The sequence below is a fragment of the Phalacrocorax carbo genome, chromosome 7, assembly GCF_963921805.1.
Source record: "Phalacrocorax carbo chromosome 7, bPhaCar2.1, whole genome shotgun sequence".
Lineage (NCBI taxonomy): Eukaryota > Metazoa > Chordata > Aves > Suliformes > Phalacrocoracidae > Phalacrocorax > Phalacrocorax carbo.
Genome location: NC_087519.1, coordinates 10968705 through 10984813, shown reverse-complemented (window position 1 = coordinate 10984813; position 16109 = coordinate 10968705). Strand labels below are relative to the sequence as shown.

Below are 16109 nucleotides of genomic sequence, written 5' to 3'. Positions count from 1 at the left end.
TCTAGCATTCATTTCTGAGTTCATACTCACGCAGATCCTCTATTTAGTTGCCCAAATATAGTTGCCTTATTCTAAATGCCTGATTTTAAAAAATATTAGCCTTAAACTTTTGCAGCTGGAAAAAACATCAAGTTCTCTTTGAGCTGACAGCCAGAGAACTAAACAGTACCCGACAGAGCTGTAGCAAGGGTGGGATGGGAAGGGGTCTTGCTTCAGGAACCCTTCTAAGGAGGTCAACAGATGTCAGTAAGTATATCTAAATCTTGCCAGATGTTGCTACCACCTAGGAAGAGGGGCTGTTGCATGGCTGTAGGAAGAGGAAAGGTTGTGAGAGAATGGGGCAGTATCAGAGGGCAGGCTGGAGGATCATACTCAGCGCCAAAATGTCTCATGCTGGCTCTGTCCAAGACTATTATTCCCAGTGAAGTCGGCAAGATTCATGCAGGTAATTTCAGTAGCAGCATGGTTTAGGCTTTATAGGGCTCACTCGATGCTGATTGCTCAAGCATAGTTCAGGTGAATAGAAAGGTAGTTTGTGACTTCTGCTGGAGAAAATATGAAGATGTATCAATCAAAGAAATTGCATTGTAAATTATGTTAAATCCACTGTAGATGTTAGAGAGTGTAGAATAAATAATAATCAGGTGACATCCATTGTGTATATTACTGACCCAGAATAGTTTCCTCTGAAAGATGACATGTGAATTTAGCCTATAAAGTCAGGTAAACCTTTAGCGAAGTGCAGCAAAATGTGATTTGTGCCAGCACAGTTCTGCCTTGCTCTTGAATGGGAAATACAGAATAGTTTATGAGATTCTACATAGCTGGGGGGAAAATTTCTGAAGACATATCCAGTGTTTTAGAGCAACTAGTTAGTAGGCCAAGATTTTTATGGTGTGTAATATTTCATAGGGCTTTCAAGGTTGGAGGAAATTTGGTTTTGAACACTGAATATTTTAAGGGCACCCTATAGTGTGGATTCCTTTTTTTTTTTTTTTCCTTTTTTTAAACACGTGTTTCACAGTCCCATCCGGAGCTGGAGATTTTTTTTCCATAACATTTGCTGTCCCAGGGCCACTCGTGGTAGAAAATTACTTTTTTCATGGAACATTGAGTATTTTAGAGCTGCTCCGGTGCTAGTGGAAAATAACCTGTGTTTGAGGTCAGAAAAATAGATTAAACTAATTTTAAAGTTTTATAGCCACTTATGTCTATCGTAGAAATTTTTAACATCTGAGGATTTAGATCCATTGCAAAAGTAAGATTCTGATTTTTCTAAGACTAAGAAGGCCCGAGTTCAGGAATGCATCTGTGTTCATGAAGGACAATTACAGCCATTCTTAATTCCAAGCATGTGTTTAATTGCATTCCCTAATAGGGATGGATTTAATCCTATGCTTAAGTGCTTTCCTGACTTGGAGCCATAGGGTATGATTGTTTGACTCTGCTACTAGCTGGTGTCAGCGATGAATCTCCCATTTGAATCAGTGGGATCTAAGCTGCACTCAGGGATTCTGAACCTTTGGCAGTTTGGGTGAGTCAATACCTTTGGGCTCCTCCAAAGCTGCATCTGCGTGGAGGTGGGGTATGAAGGAAACAAAGGTGGCTACAGGCCATCTCTTGCCTCTTCCCGTTTTTGTACTGGCTGGGGATCAAACCAGGAATTCTTCAGCTTGAAAGTAATATTTTCTTGGATGTAGATAGGGAATGACTTCCTTCCAGGATTACAAACTGAAGATTTACATTTTTTGTGAACAGAAGGTCTAGGAAATGATTCCCAGAATGATTTAGTGTCGTCTGATGGTTACAGAAATGCAGCCATTCTTCAGAAGAAGCTTATGCAGATGTGTTAAATTTGGGCAGTAAGGAGAAAGGGAAGACATTTTAAAACTGTCCAGGAAAGAACAAATGACAAGAGTAGAAACTTCTTTGAGTCAGACCAGAGGGCAGAAAATTATTACAGTGAGGGGGAAATAGTTTTAGAATTCAACATAATTCGTTTTTAAACATCTCTGTTAATAGTCTTCTGCTAAAATTCTGTAATGGAAAAGGCTCTTGAAGTCAGTGTGAATGTTATTTTTGTCCATGTAAAGTCCCTATGTACACCAACCTTTATGTAAAGGAGAGTCAAGCATCTGCAGTAAAATTCAACCTTGTGCACAGGACGAACTCCTCCATGAACTCCTACAAATATGCCCCAAAGCTTAAGTATAAGTTCAGCTCCATTCAGTTTGTCACCTTTAAGAAAGAAAAAGAAAAAATACCAATACCTTGTCATTTGGCTTATTTTTGTTTAGTTTCTCCTTGGATAAGAAAACAGTGCTTAAAACTCTTAAAGTTCTATTCACATGAATACTATAGGATAAAGCACAGGTTTTAGGCCTTACCTATTTGCCTAGAAAAAAAGGGTGCTTTTTTCCAATTTGATCGTATGCTTGAACTCTATCCTGCAGTTTCTGTGTAGGAAAGCTGGCATTTTCCACAGTGCTACTGTAGGAGTCTTGTCTTGAGGAATGTGGGAATTGTATACTTTGCTTTCTCACAAGAGCTGATAGATGAAACTTAACTCTGTGTGCAGTGCTGCATGTCACGAGGGAGGAAAACCCTTATGTCAGGATTAGTAAATATGGAGTCTAGTTTCTAAAGGAAAAGCATCAAAAGTCTGCATGATTGGAAGGTTTTTCACCTGAAGTGTATCAATGGTGCCTGCATGCTGGGGTTGTGCTATGTGCTACGTTATGAGACTATTCAAAAGGTAAATGCACACCTAAAAATAGGGGGGTTTAGTATTCTCTAACAGTAAGAGTTTCTCCTGATAGGAATTCCAGAATGACAGTATGCACAAGAACTCAGTGTCTCTCATGAGAGTTACAGCAGAAAAGGATTTTTCACTGGCAATATGAACATACAGATAAACCAAAGCTGGGCAGGAGAGAATAAAATGTACATGCTGCTTTGTGGAAGGATGCAAAGGAGCTGGACTGTACGGGATGTTTTTTTCTCCTGTTTAATTTCTTTCTTTAATCCATTTATAAGGTGTCTCTCAGCAGATGGGATAGCACCACACAATTTCTGGCCAGATTCTCTACTGCACCTCTCTGAAAGCTTTATATCACGTTCATGCTCACCAGTTTTGGGTTCCCCTGAAAAGCAGGGTTAGAGGCCCCTGATTCCTAGCATGCAGCTATGTCCTGACTGCAGGGTGTGCAGAGTCCTGTCCCCTCTCCTCCCTTCATGCTATACTCCAACCTGTAATAGGTCCCTGAACACTTCTCTGAAAGGTATCTTCCTTTTTGTCTTAGGTCAGGGCTCAAGCTGAGGATTTGCCTTAATACTCTTAATGGCAACCTAACCAAAAGCCCATGAAAAAGGACACAGAAGGAGCTTGATTGCAAATACCAGCTGTTCTTAAGCAGATGGTCCAATATGTCCCAGGCTCACTCTCAGATAGCGAATTGGTTTCCACAAAATACAAAGGTTGGGGAAAGAAAAGGAACCATGAAATGCAAAAACTTGAAGGGTCCCCAAAGTGATTGTGAAGAGGCCAGCTCAGAGGGACTCAGCATACACAAAAATTATTAACTCTTAGATAAAATTCTTACTTCCCCGTAGTTTTAGGTATAATACAATGCAGGGATGTTGTGGTTATCCCCACTACCATTTTCAGCTCAAACATCTCACATTTATGGATGGATACACCCTGAAGGTATCTAGATAACATTAAATCTGTTTTAAAATGACTGTGTGTAATAACCATATCTAATGCATAATAGTGTTGTTTTTTCTATTATGTATTTAAATGATTCCCTCTTCTTTATCTGTAAGTGACAGCACCCCTAAGATTGCTTGGATGGATTCACCCTGCGTTTCAGGCAGACTGGTTGCTGGACTGCCATGCAGGGCTCTGTCCGCACTTCTGCTCCTTAGACCTAGAATTTACGTTTGTGTATTCACATTAGTCACTTGAGAAATGGCCTGATTTACTTGTGTGTGTGTGGTATTACTTGCTTGTTTCCCCTGAAGAGAAATGTATACAGCTCTTTGGAGAAAAAAAAGAGGAATCATTCGCTGTAACTTAAATTAGGTTTAAGGTATGTGACAGATACCCAATTTTGGACTTAAAATGAGAGGCAAAGCTATTCTGCAGATTTCTTTTGCAAACTGAACTCCAGTCCACGTTTTAAAAGGCTCTACATGTCTCTGAATGAGATGCGGGTAGAAGAGTAGAGACATGGCCATTTTTCCGGGATAAACTCTAGGATACAAACCAAATTTGGAAGAAATTATTTTACTTAAATTAAATCCCAGGAATGAGGTACACTTCTGAATGCTGTGGTGAGAGCCGAGGGAGGACTGTATCATAGGGTGATATTGGGCTGAAGTTTGATAGAGGCTCAGGTTAAAAGCTTAAATTTGAACCTTTCCAAACGTTTTTGTGTTTTTTGTGTTTTGTGGAATTTGACTTTAAATCTTTTGACTTCAGTCCCATCTCAACCGTGCTGCTTCTGGCTTATTTTTGGCTCTGGTGGTCTGCTGGATTTTGCTGCCAGTGAGGGTAGTCTGGCTGCAAACCTTTAGGCCTTAGATTAAAACAGCTCAGCATCCTCACAACACCTCCTCAGCCCATCTGTATAGTACGTATATAAGCCTGAATGGCCATGGAAAGTACACTGTAAAGGAAAAATATGTCTGAGAATGATATGCTTTAGCCAGAAAGCTGGGGTAAAATGGAAAAAAGACCCTTAAAACAAGACCTCATCCTAATTCCAGCAGGATTTTTCAAAGTGGCATAAAGCTTCTTCTGGAAACTTGAACAACAGCCTGGTTTTTTGGACCTTTGTGCACTCTGCAGATCTGTGCTTTGTTTTATGCAGTTCTATTCAGTAAAACACAATCTCATGAGTTTAAAAGCACTGAACAGCTGCTAAATTGTCTAGAATAAAATCTGTGATTATAGAGAAGAGTGTTTCTCTCTGCTGTCTTTCTAGACAAAATGGTGGGGGGAGCTTTTTCCTTCAGTGAAATAGCAGGTTCCAAAATATATGTCTGGTTCCTATTACAGTAAAGGAAAAACTTGAGGTGTGCACTGGAAGTGCTAAGCCAGTGATTGAAATGTTAAAGTTGTTCCTTAAGGCTATTCCACATCATGAAGACATCATCTGTAAAGTAATACTGCACAATGATCTGTGAAGAGAGGAGGCTGAATTAGCATTCAATATGGCTGAAACTTCCAAATGTCCTACATTCAGCTCAACTTCTATAGCAGAACCTGTTTTGATAGTCTTCAGTGAGCACTGATCGATATATTTAAAGAAAACAGAGTTCAGGTGAAAGACAGTCTAACTGCTCTGACTCACCTCGTGCCCTGCACCTTTGCGCACCTCTGCGGATAGTCACTGTGACATGTACGTCAGACTTACTCAGTGATTTACCTAGAATTTTGGAGCTTTGAAAGAGCGCTTCTGCTGTGGCAGCTTAACTGGAGCGCAAACAATGAAGTGTCTGCTTTGCCAACTTGCAAAATATCTTTTTAAAGGCAAATTTTTGAGGAAAATAAAACAGTAGAAGTCCTCCCACAGAGGTGGTACTGTGCCAAGGGAAAATTTATCTAGTTAAAAATAAATGTCCAAAGTCATTCATTGATTAAAATTTAGCATGACAAGTTATCTGCAAATGCTGAGTTTCTCAGAGCTCAAGTGTTACAGCAAGAGTGATGATAGACCTTTGGCTTGCTTTAACATGGTAAATGAGATTCCTTAACAACTGAGCCCCTTCTTTAGTTGTTAATATCTCTTTCTGTTCCTTTTCCTTCACACTGCATTGTTTCAAGTTCTATATATGACATCTGCTACTCGGAGAATTTTTCAGGAGTTTTTTTGGCAGAAATTGGATACATATTTTCTCACCTAATTGATAAATATACCTTTTTTTTTCTTCAAGAGAAATATTTTGTCTCCACTTCATTTTTTTTTCTTTATTTTAAATTAGAAATTGAATATTCATTCCTTTCTTCATATATTTTGGGATGCAGGTTGAAGGAGAAGATGCTGTGCAGATCATTACCTTAATTGGTCCTGATTGGGGTTAATGGTCTCACAGCTTTCAGTAGCAAGACACACGAGCATGTTGCTTTTGTGGGACTGGTAGTGGTTTTTAAAGCTGTTCTGTGAGCTCGTGTTACAGTGCTTAATCTTTAATCTCAGTGGGATGCTCATAACTGAGAAGTTTAGTTTTGAGTGGAAGAAGTACTTGTTTTGCTGTAATGTTACTTTGGTTTACGCTATCCGCAAAATGACAGAGGAACTTAGGATTCTTGAATGTTAAGGTAGCAGTTAGCAATATAAAACCTATGTTTTAACTCTCTCAATAAATGTTTTAATTTGGATTTTAAAGGTGTTCCTCAACCAAATGTAACATGGTTTAAGAAGAATGACATTCTACAAATCAATTCTTTCTTGATTTTGAATGCCTCTTTGTTTCTGAGGAATGTTTCCTACGAAGATGCAGGAACATACACTTGCAGAGCAACTAACTCTCTCGGAAAAGCTGAAGCCACGTCTGTTCTCCACTTAACTAGTAAGTGCTAAATGAGAATTCCTTACTGGTAACAACAGTGAGCCACTTTGATTATGAAGTTTAACCAATAAAATAGTTGGGGGGCTATTTAACACCTTATTATGAACTTGGAGTTTTTTACTTCATCTGACTCCCTGGGATCTGTTCTCTATTTCATGTTTCCTCTGATAGTGGATCTAGGTACAGATGGTTTGGCTTGTGACTTCTTCAAAAGTTGTTCCACCGTTTTGCTTCCAACCAGCAAATATCAGCCTTTAAACCAGCAGACACATTAGAAAACTAAATCCACTGTCATATTACGTTGTTCCCAGTGCTTTTATGTAGTGGAATGGGGCAGGCTTGAGTTATTCAGAATATCTGCAGGGAAATGCAGTGAAATGAAAGCAAAGGCTCGTTTTGGGGTTTGGGTTTTTTTTTTCATTATAGAGGCCAATAAAATGTAGGGACATGGAAAACAAAAAACTCTGAATATGAACTCCTAACTCTCAGAACAGAAAATGTAAAGAAAAACTCCATTTAAATGACTCTATTTTAAGTAGATTAATAATGTAATACTGTATAATACAATCATGCCTTGCAAATAGCTCCAATAAATGGATCATTCAGCTCTAGAGATTAACTTTTTCACCATTTTGCTGTACGACGTACAAAACTGTTATACATGGCCAATCCTCCTACAAAGCTTGCTTTCTTAGGCACACACGTATAGGGCAGGTTATAGATGTTTGGAGCTGCTGGCCAAGGAAGACGTACCAAAGACATAATAGGAGTCTCTGTGTGAGGATGAGTGTAGACTGAAGCTTCCTTGGTTTCGGTTTTCCTGGACTACATCAAAACTTCAGATGTTCCAGAGAGGAATATTATTATAATGACATGACTGGGAAGATTGCTCACAAGAGTCCAAACTTCATTTCTATTCCTGGTCACATGACATTAGTTCAAATAAATCTTGGGTGGATAGGAGAGGGCCAAATTCTGCAATTTTCTTGGCTGTGCAAAACTGCAGTGAAATGGGAGGACTTCTGCTGTCAAGAACAGCAGATTGCACTGACTCCATGTTCTCTAAAGCAACATTGAGTCAGCCCTTTGGGCTTCGCTACAGCAATTACTGCCTGACCTGGGGCAGTCAAGCAGTAGAGCAAAATCTGTGCAGTCTTTCTAATAAAAGTTCCTAAGGGCTGACAAGGCAACTAGCCTTTTGCCTGTATGGGACTGGCCTCACTGTGGTTCTGTGGAGACTTTTTTGTCCCAGTGTTTACACAGACAAGCAGGAGGCTTTGTACAGACTTTGCACACTGAGGAAAAATGTTGGTCCAAGGTAAAATGACCCACAGAGGTTAGAATCTAACAAAAGATTTAAACCATTCTGGAAGGAGTATCATAGATGTTATACACATTCATTAAAACAGAAATGTTGACTAAGTGGCAAGAACTGTGTGTTACTGACAGATTGCCCACATTTTTGGCAGTTATTCTGTCTGGCATATGATAAAAAGGAGGAGTTGCTATAGTCATAGGGATATGATTCTGCATACATTATGCTATCTCTATGCATAATGAGATTTTAAGAGATTTTCGTCTTTTTTTTTGTGTTGTAGCACTTTGTCATAATTCCGTCTAATGTAACAGAGGAATTGGCTTTACTCCATTGAGAGAATTGTTTTTCTTAAAATTTCTGTAAGTGAACGACTGGTAATGAAATAATAAATAACCTTGTCCTGAGAAACAGGAAATACATCATACATCCTGTAAATCTTGTTTTTACACTGTGTTACAGGCTTATTCTTCTAATAAATAAAAGTCAGTAAATTTGATTAAAAACTTGCATAAACATTATAAATAATTGGTGTTTCCCTATTTACCTATCTGAAGTATATATGTTAGACAGATAATTTGGCTGCATAAATGAAGTTGATCCTAAAGAATTCCAAAGTGCTATTACCCTTCTGCTTCATAACTAACATGTTGGATATTTTGTTACTATTTTTTTTTTTAGCATTTTGATTTAATTCTTGCTAAGAAGTGATCTTATGCGTTGTGTTACAGAACAAAGATATATAGAGAATAATACTCTGTCAAAGGGAAGCAGAAGAAAACGTGTCCTAATGGCATCTGGAATTGGTACAAATGTCAGTGTGGTACCTGGAGATCCACTAAGAATAGGTATGTTGTCTTTTATGCTTTGTCATTTAAATTATGTTATTTATTCATTTCATTAAAATAGAGAGGGTCCTATGGAGAAAATTAGTGTAATTCCTAAGAGTCTGGGTTTGGTGGCCTTCTGGATTTCCTAACCATGTCTCAGCTTTCTGTTAACAAGGAGGGAGCCTCAGAGTAAAAGACACAATTATTTTTTGATTCAGCTTTTAAAAAAGCGTTGTAAAATGGAGACCCTTTAAGCATCATTTAGGTGACTCACCATGAGACTGAAGCTGTGCAATTTCTCTTTGAGCTTCACTTGAAAACAATGAGAGGGGATTCAGCTGAGCTCTAGAAGTGTTTTTTTATTTTTCTGTCTAAACGAATACCTCTGTTTCCATCCATGCTTTTGCCTGTGGAGTGAAAATGCAGCAATTTCTTTTAATGTGTTTATGATGCCTTTCCAAAATAGAAACTCTCAGTACAAACCTATTTGCATGTTGTAGTGTGGGATGAAATCTTCGTTCCATTTAAATAATCGTTCCCCCACCCATGTTGTTCATATAGAAGTGAAGTTTGTAAGAACTTACTGAAAGGGAAAATCTAAAGAACTATGGTAAGTATACATCAGCTGATAACCCTCAAGGGGCAGTCAGGATTTTGGGCCGTAGCTTGGGCTTGAGTGAATTTATGTATACTCTTGTTTTTATTTATACTGGTAAGGTCTTTTACATAGAATCCCACAATCATACCTACTTATTCACAAACATTTCAATGTGTTTAGAAAAACCTGCTAAAATGCTGTTGATTTTTAGGTTGCCCGGTGTGGCCCAGCTACAGAAATACAGTTCACTGGCTTTTCGGAGATAGTCCAATTGAGGAAGTTAAGACCTTGCAATACCGAACCCTGGTTGGGGGTCGTATCCTAGAGGTGAACACCAACTCTGGTCACTTTGCTGGACAATTCCAATGTTGGACTTCGGCTAGTGCAAAACCAATGTCAGTTTGGGTAAATGTCAAGAAGGAAGGTTTGTTGAATATTATATGACAAATTCTTAAATTTCAGAATATTTTCTTTCAATCTGTAAAGCCTTTCCTGAAACCTAACCCACCCTTATACATAGAATGTAATACATAAATAGAAGTTTAACTTCACATATGTGAACAGTCCCATTTAAGTCAATAGGCAATGTCTATACTTGGAGTTGGATATGGGAATTAATGTGTATCCACATATCATGTGGGGGTTCTCATTTCCTACCTGTGCAGCTGAGAGAATGTGGCCTGATTCAGTGTCTTACTGTTAAAACAGTTTTAAATCAGGCAGGTTTTCTCAGCTTCCCCATCAGCAAATCATACACAATGCTGCCATGATAGCCAGCCAAACTGAAACAAAACTGACTTTGAGGTCATGTCTGGAGATGTCTTAATTATAATAACAATAATTTTAATAAAATTGTCATATTCCAGTGTCATTGCAATGATGTGGTAGCCATCTTATTGTAGTCACCCTTAAGCATATCAATGTACTATGGCACACTCATCAATTTCAGTGTTAGGTTTTCAAGAACTTTTTGTAATATCTTTCAATGTAACGTGCTTGCACAAAACTACATTTCCATTAGTAGGTTATAAAATGTGCATCTGAGGATTATAGATGAATTTGAGAAGAATCTTACATACAAACCAGCAGGAAAATAGGCCACATCTGCAAACATTTTATAAAGTTTGTAAATATTTAAAGCACTTTAGAAATTAATTATGTTCTAATTGGGCTTTAAAAAAGGAAGTTAGGATCTCAGATCCTATTAGGAGTCTGGTAGCAAAGCACCAAACTCCATTTGACAGTTTAAAAAAAAATACTCTCTAACCAGTCAATACCCAGGGAATGCAAATCAGGTTTAAAAGCAAGGATGTGTTGAAATTGAGAGTTTTCATATGTTATTTATATATTATCCTATCAGTATGATTTGGCTACTGTTTAGGTGCAAAGGACTTAAGCTGTAAGATCAGACCTTGCAAATCTCCCCGACTCGTTATAAGTGTACTCTCAGTGACTGCCAGTGGATTACTTTTATGATTGAGGATGGTTCTATATGTGTGGTGTTGCAGAGTTACATTTACAAAGTAATTTTACTGACACATATCTATGCTCAAAATGTTAATTTTTAAAATCAAAAGTAAATCAACATATTTCTGACCTGAACCAGAAAATATCCTAATAGAATTTATTAAAAAATGTATCCAGGCCTTGGTCTTAATATAGATCTCATCAAAGTTAGTCAGAATTTCTGAACAGGTCTAGCCAAGTATTGAACTGTCCGCCTGTAGTCTTTAGCTGGACTGCCTTTTGGTTGCCCAATATCCTTTCCAGTGAAGCTGGTCAGTATTTTGGGGAGGTTCTGTTTTTGAGTCATGAGCTTTAACTATGATTGTTGCTTATGTAAACGTTTCGTCACTGAAGTACCCATGCATTTGTAAGACTGCAAAATCTCCTTTGGTGGTTTTTGCACAGTAGGCATATTGAGGGCACTTCTGAGCAGTATCATCCTAGTTAAACAAATAATACAGTCTCTCCATCATAGTTGCAGTCAGTAAATTTAACTATTTGTACTTTGAAAAGGGCCCTTTTGTATTATTTTAAGAAACCCAGAAGTAATAAGGAAACATTGAAAAACAATAAGTTAAAGAATTCATTATGTGCTGGAAGAGTGAGCCTGTGGACACAGCTGGTAGCTATCAATTATTCTTCGTTATTACAGAAAAATCTGACTCCTTCTGTGATCACATAAAAATCTGTCAACATTGCATAGTACTTCATCTTTTACCAAGCGTCAAAAAAAAAAAAAAAAAAATTGTGGGGGAAGGGGTAAGTGTGGAATTGTGACTAAGTATAAAGGTAGTAATTGTTAGAGGTGATTGGGTTTTTATATAAAATGTTCTTTAAAAGAAAATTCCTTTTTCATCTTGCCAGATGCCTTGGTGGCAGATTATTTCTGCATCACATACCCTGCATTTCTGCACTAAATACTCTGCATTAAATACTTTTCTATAGTTTAGTACAAGATTCCCTTAAATCCTGGAATTATGTGAAGTGTCTGGTGTAAGATGAGGAAACCTAGGGAGCCTGATTTACAGTTTCCTCTTTTTAATGCTCATTGTATAAAAAATGTCATGGAAGTTTTAAAAGAAGTTCATCAGTTCCTACTGTGAGCCAAGTTCTGCCCTTCATGTGCACATATGCTGATCCCATTTGCCTTCTAGAGAACTTCATGCTTATATGTAAGGGCTGAACTTGGGGGGAAGCTGAGTAGGACTAAATTCTACTTTGGCTTATGGTCCCTTTTCACAATGCTGAAATATTTGCTTTTCTGCATAGGATGCAGTACCATCTAGCTTACAGAATATGCTGCCAAATCAATTAAAATGTGACACACTTATAATGTATAGTGTCTCTCTTACACTACTTTCAATTGCATTTCTTAGGTTATAAATGGGAATATGCTGAGTGGAGTACTTGCTCTGCTAGCTGTGGGAATTCAGGAACCCACTCCAGAAGACTACAGTGCATGAATGCAGAGGAACAGGAAGTAAATGAATCATTATGCAGAGAGCTGCAAAAGCCAGTGATTATTTACCAATCATGTAATACAGATGACTGCCCTGCCAGGTAAACTCCTCTCTACTGTATTTCCATGCGCTCTATGTGTACTAAAATGCACTCTTAGCCTCCTGAAATTGTTTATGCATTTATGCTCTGAGTCTGAAATATGGGGTTTATTTCAACACAAGATGTGAAATGGATCACAAGCACGTAGGAAAATGCTTGATTCAGCTGAATAAATGAGATCTGTGCAAGTTTCCATGCTGCTACAGCAAGTCTTGCTGCTACCACACTAACACCTTAAATGCTAAGCTGGAAGTCTCTCTGAGAAATTGTGATGTGCTAATTTTGCGGAATCTGTTGCCAACGCCCTGAGAGAAAACTCACAGAGCAGCCACGATACTCATGAGTGGAATCTGTGTTCACCTCCTCTCCTTCCGTGCCAGCAGAGCTCTGAGTAGGATGTTTACTTGTAGAATGCCTCATTTGTCTCTAATGCCCCTCCTCACAGTGTCATGCTCCTTGCATATTCTTCCCTGCCATTTTTCTCACTGGATCAACTGGGCTACCTTGTGATCTTGGGGCAGAAAATCTTTACATCACAGGCAAGTATAGCACAACATCTGATTACAAAAGCCAAAACCTTACCTCTAGACTTACTGAGTTGCAGTGAGCATTCCAGCTCAACAAGGCGTTGCTCTAGGTTTTTAGCAGGAAATCCCACAGGAGTCCTCAAAACAAGTGCTTTCCTTTGCTTAAAAGAATTGGCCATCACTGTCAGCAACATAAAAATCTGTGAGGGATGAAAAGTCATGCACACATTTTGGAGTTGTCCCTCACTGGAAAATATTTGGAGAGAAGTGTTAAGGCCTTAGCTGACATTGTGTGGAGTGCATCTTGCCAGTATGTTCTGAACTCTGTTCTAAATACAGAAAACATAGCAACAGATAAATATCAGGATAAATTTGTTTATATTTCATTATTAGCAGCCAAAAAACCAGGTCATCTTAAATTGTGAGTCTGAACTCCAGCCAGCCCATAACAAGCAAAATTTTTGCCAGTGGAAAAATACTGAAATAGAACTAATAGTTTGAAACACACAGACTCAGTTGCAGGTTTCCCTCTTGAAATCCAGCCATTCAAAGCAGAGTTAGGAGGATACTAGAGGGCCTGGTGCTCCCCTAAGCAAGGTCACGCCTTTTCAGTGGACAGCAGTGCATGACTTAATCTGATTATTACTAGACCCAGAATATTCACCACAAAACCCAGTTATTTCATATGGTTAAACAGACTGGGACCTAAATTCCCTCATATTAAAATGCTTAGATTTCTTGTGCTTTTAATTTGGCTTTATGAATTTACCAGTGGAAGGAAATTTGTGTATACTAACATTATTAACTCTACCTTGAATTATACATGTATGATAACATACAATTTTTTTTTCCTTTTATGAAGTATTCCATACTTACTATATAGGAAGTGCATCCCAGATGCCTGGAAAATAGCCCTGTGTCTGGTTGCTAGTGCCTCCAACCTCTCCCCTTCCCTGGGATTACTGACCTGGGATGGAAGTGCAAAATGTTCAGACTTCCCTTTCCATTTCCCCACTTAACTGATTTCTGCATGACCTTCTCATCCCAAGGCAACTCTTTAGAAAGTTTCCGTAGAATTATAAAGGCCTTAGATGTACAGTCAGTGTCGTGGGCCCTTATTCGAAGTGTTTTGCATGTGTTTAATCACTTCTCTCCAGCACAGCATAGAAGTGCTATTAAGCAAATGTAAGGGTTTAAGCATGTACTTGTGCTTTAAGCGTTTGCTAAATTGCAAACTGGTGCAAACTGCCAGTGCATACTGCACCAGTTTGCAAAGTACTTGAGCTTTAAAAGGGAGAAAAAGACAATTCCAGACTGTAAAGGATTAATCTTCCTTGAATGCACATAAACTGTTTGACTGTAAGAATATTAAATAATTGCTAAAGAGACTATTTTTCCTGTAACCACAGTTGTCCTACACACAAAGTCCCATTCTGTATTTCTAGCCTAGATTTATCAAAGGATCAAGTCAAATAAATTGTATTGCCACCTGCTGCTTCCCCAGTATTGTTCCTTGCTGCCAAGACAGACTAAATCTTTGCAACTTCTAATCAATAAACAACATGTTCTGCTTGACCGTTATCTAGCAAGATCTGGGTGTAATAAATTTGGATGAATTATGACACCTGTCACCTTAGTAACTAAATCACTATCATTCATTTTATAAGTTACGGAAAAGTACGCTGTCCTTCCTTCAGAAATGTTAAATCCAGCAGGTTCTATAGGGTTTACCTAGTGTAACCTTTTGGGTAACAAGCAGTGTAACTTCTGTTAGCGTACGTTGAGCCACAGATATCTTAGAAGCCATCAGTTAACCAAATCTATAAGATCTTGCTTAACAACTGAAGAAGCTGATTCTACATTTTCTCAGATCTAAAACTTGCAGTGACAGGTTCTTTTGATTTTTATTTGCAAACAGATCGCTTCAAACTACCAGCAAGTTTGCAATGCTTTCATAGTTGCTCTAAATCTGTCTCTGCATCCTGTAGGTGGGTAACTAGCCCATGGTCTGAGTGCTCTGCATCTTGTGGCAATGGATTTCGCTATCGACAAATAACTTGTCAACAAGTTAAAGGCAATGGCAGTGTGCTGACACTGCTACCAGATGCTTGCATACACAGAGATCGGCCTGTGGGAAGGAAACCCTGTATGGGTCATTTGTGTGCAGTGGGAACAATACAGACAAAAGGACAGGTAAGTTACAGAGTTTGTCTGGAAAGTCCTTCTGTTATAAAAGTGTATCAGTCTCACCATACCACTGGCTGAGCATCCGTTCTCGTGCACAGAGGAAGAGCGATGCGGCACTAGTTGTAATTACCTTTCAGGCCAATGAATTACAAATCCTGAGGGTTTTTTTGTTTCGTGATGTCTGAGCTACTTTTAGTTGTTGAAGGCGTGATCTGAAACCTGAGTATTAGTTTCAGTATATTTTACAAGCTAATCCATTACTTTGTGTTCCATTTTTTTTTAAGCTGGCATATTGCTTTTACTGCAGTCTTATAAGAACACAGTTTGCAAAGAAAGATATATGAATGTGCTTCAAAAGCAGTTGCCACAGAACTCTGATTTCTTATGTTTTCTATGTTTCTTCATTTCTGCAGTAAGTTATGTTTACTTTGATATGATTTTATAGTTATTAACACAGTATTTACTATTCAGTGCACAAAGCAATGCATTAAGAGAATTACTTTAGCTGCATTGCTGATACAGGTATTAGCAAGGCAAGTCTGTGATTGTCAGAGCTACAGAAAGACTGTTGTAGCATGGGAGACATGATGAGAGCATAGACAATGGATTTAGCTCTATGTATAGGTAGGAAAGTCAGTATGGCAAAACTGTACACAAATAATCCAAAATATTTAGGCTTTATCTGAACTGAGGTGTGATGGGCTTGAAGAACCCAGTTACACCAAGTTGTGTAAGTGGGTAACTACCTAGAAGGGAGACTCTGTTGTTATCAATTTGGTTGTTTCTTTTTCTTTCCCCTCACTCTTGTCTCTCACTTTTCAGTGCTCTGGTCGCTGTGCAGGCCGCCCTGTAGGTTTACAGCATCGTCACTTTATCTGTCAACTTCGTAATGGATCTCTGGTGCCAAACTCTTCTTGTGATGAAAGAAAGAGGTATACAGTTTGAAGCAGTACAAGTTAGATTCTTTAGATGATGAAATTAAAGTTACAGGATTGTTAATGCAGTATAAA

At 38.4% G+C, this 16109-nt stretch overlaps 1 protein-coding gene across 5 annotated transcripts in view; it reads left to right on the top strand.

The window, feature by feature from the left end:
• ADAMTSL3 (ADAMTS like 3) overlaps positions 1-16109 on the top strand; it is a 193064-nt gene that overhangs the window by 173214 nt on the left and 3741 nt on the right. For all 5 annotated transcript variants that reach the window (XM_064456285.1, XM_064456287.1, XM_064456283.1 and 2 more), the window contains 6 exons: positions 6394-6576; positions 8623-8739; positions 9531-9743; positions 12202-12385; positions 14901-15105; positions 15922-16031. In XM_064456285.1, coding sequence (XP_064312355.1) covers positions 6394-6576; positions 8623-8739; positions 9531-9743; positions 12202-12385; positions 14901-15105; positions 15922-16031 — 1012 coding nt within the window. The remainder of the gene's footprint in view (positions 1-6393; positions 6577-8622; positions 8740-9530; positions 9744-12201; positions 12386-14900; positions 15106-15921; positions 16032-16109) is intronic.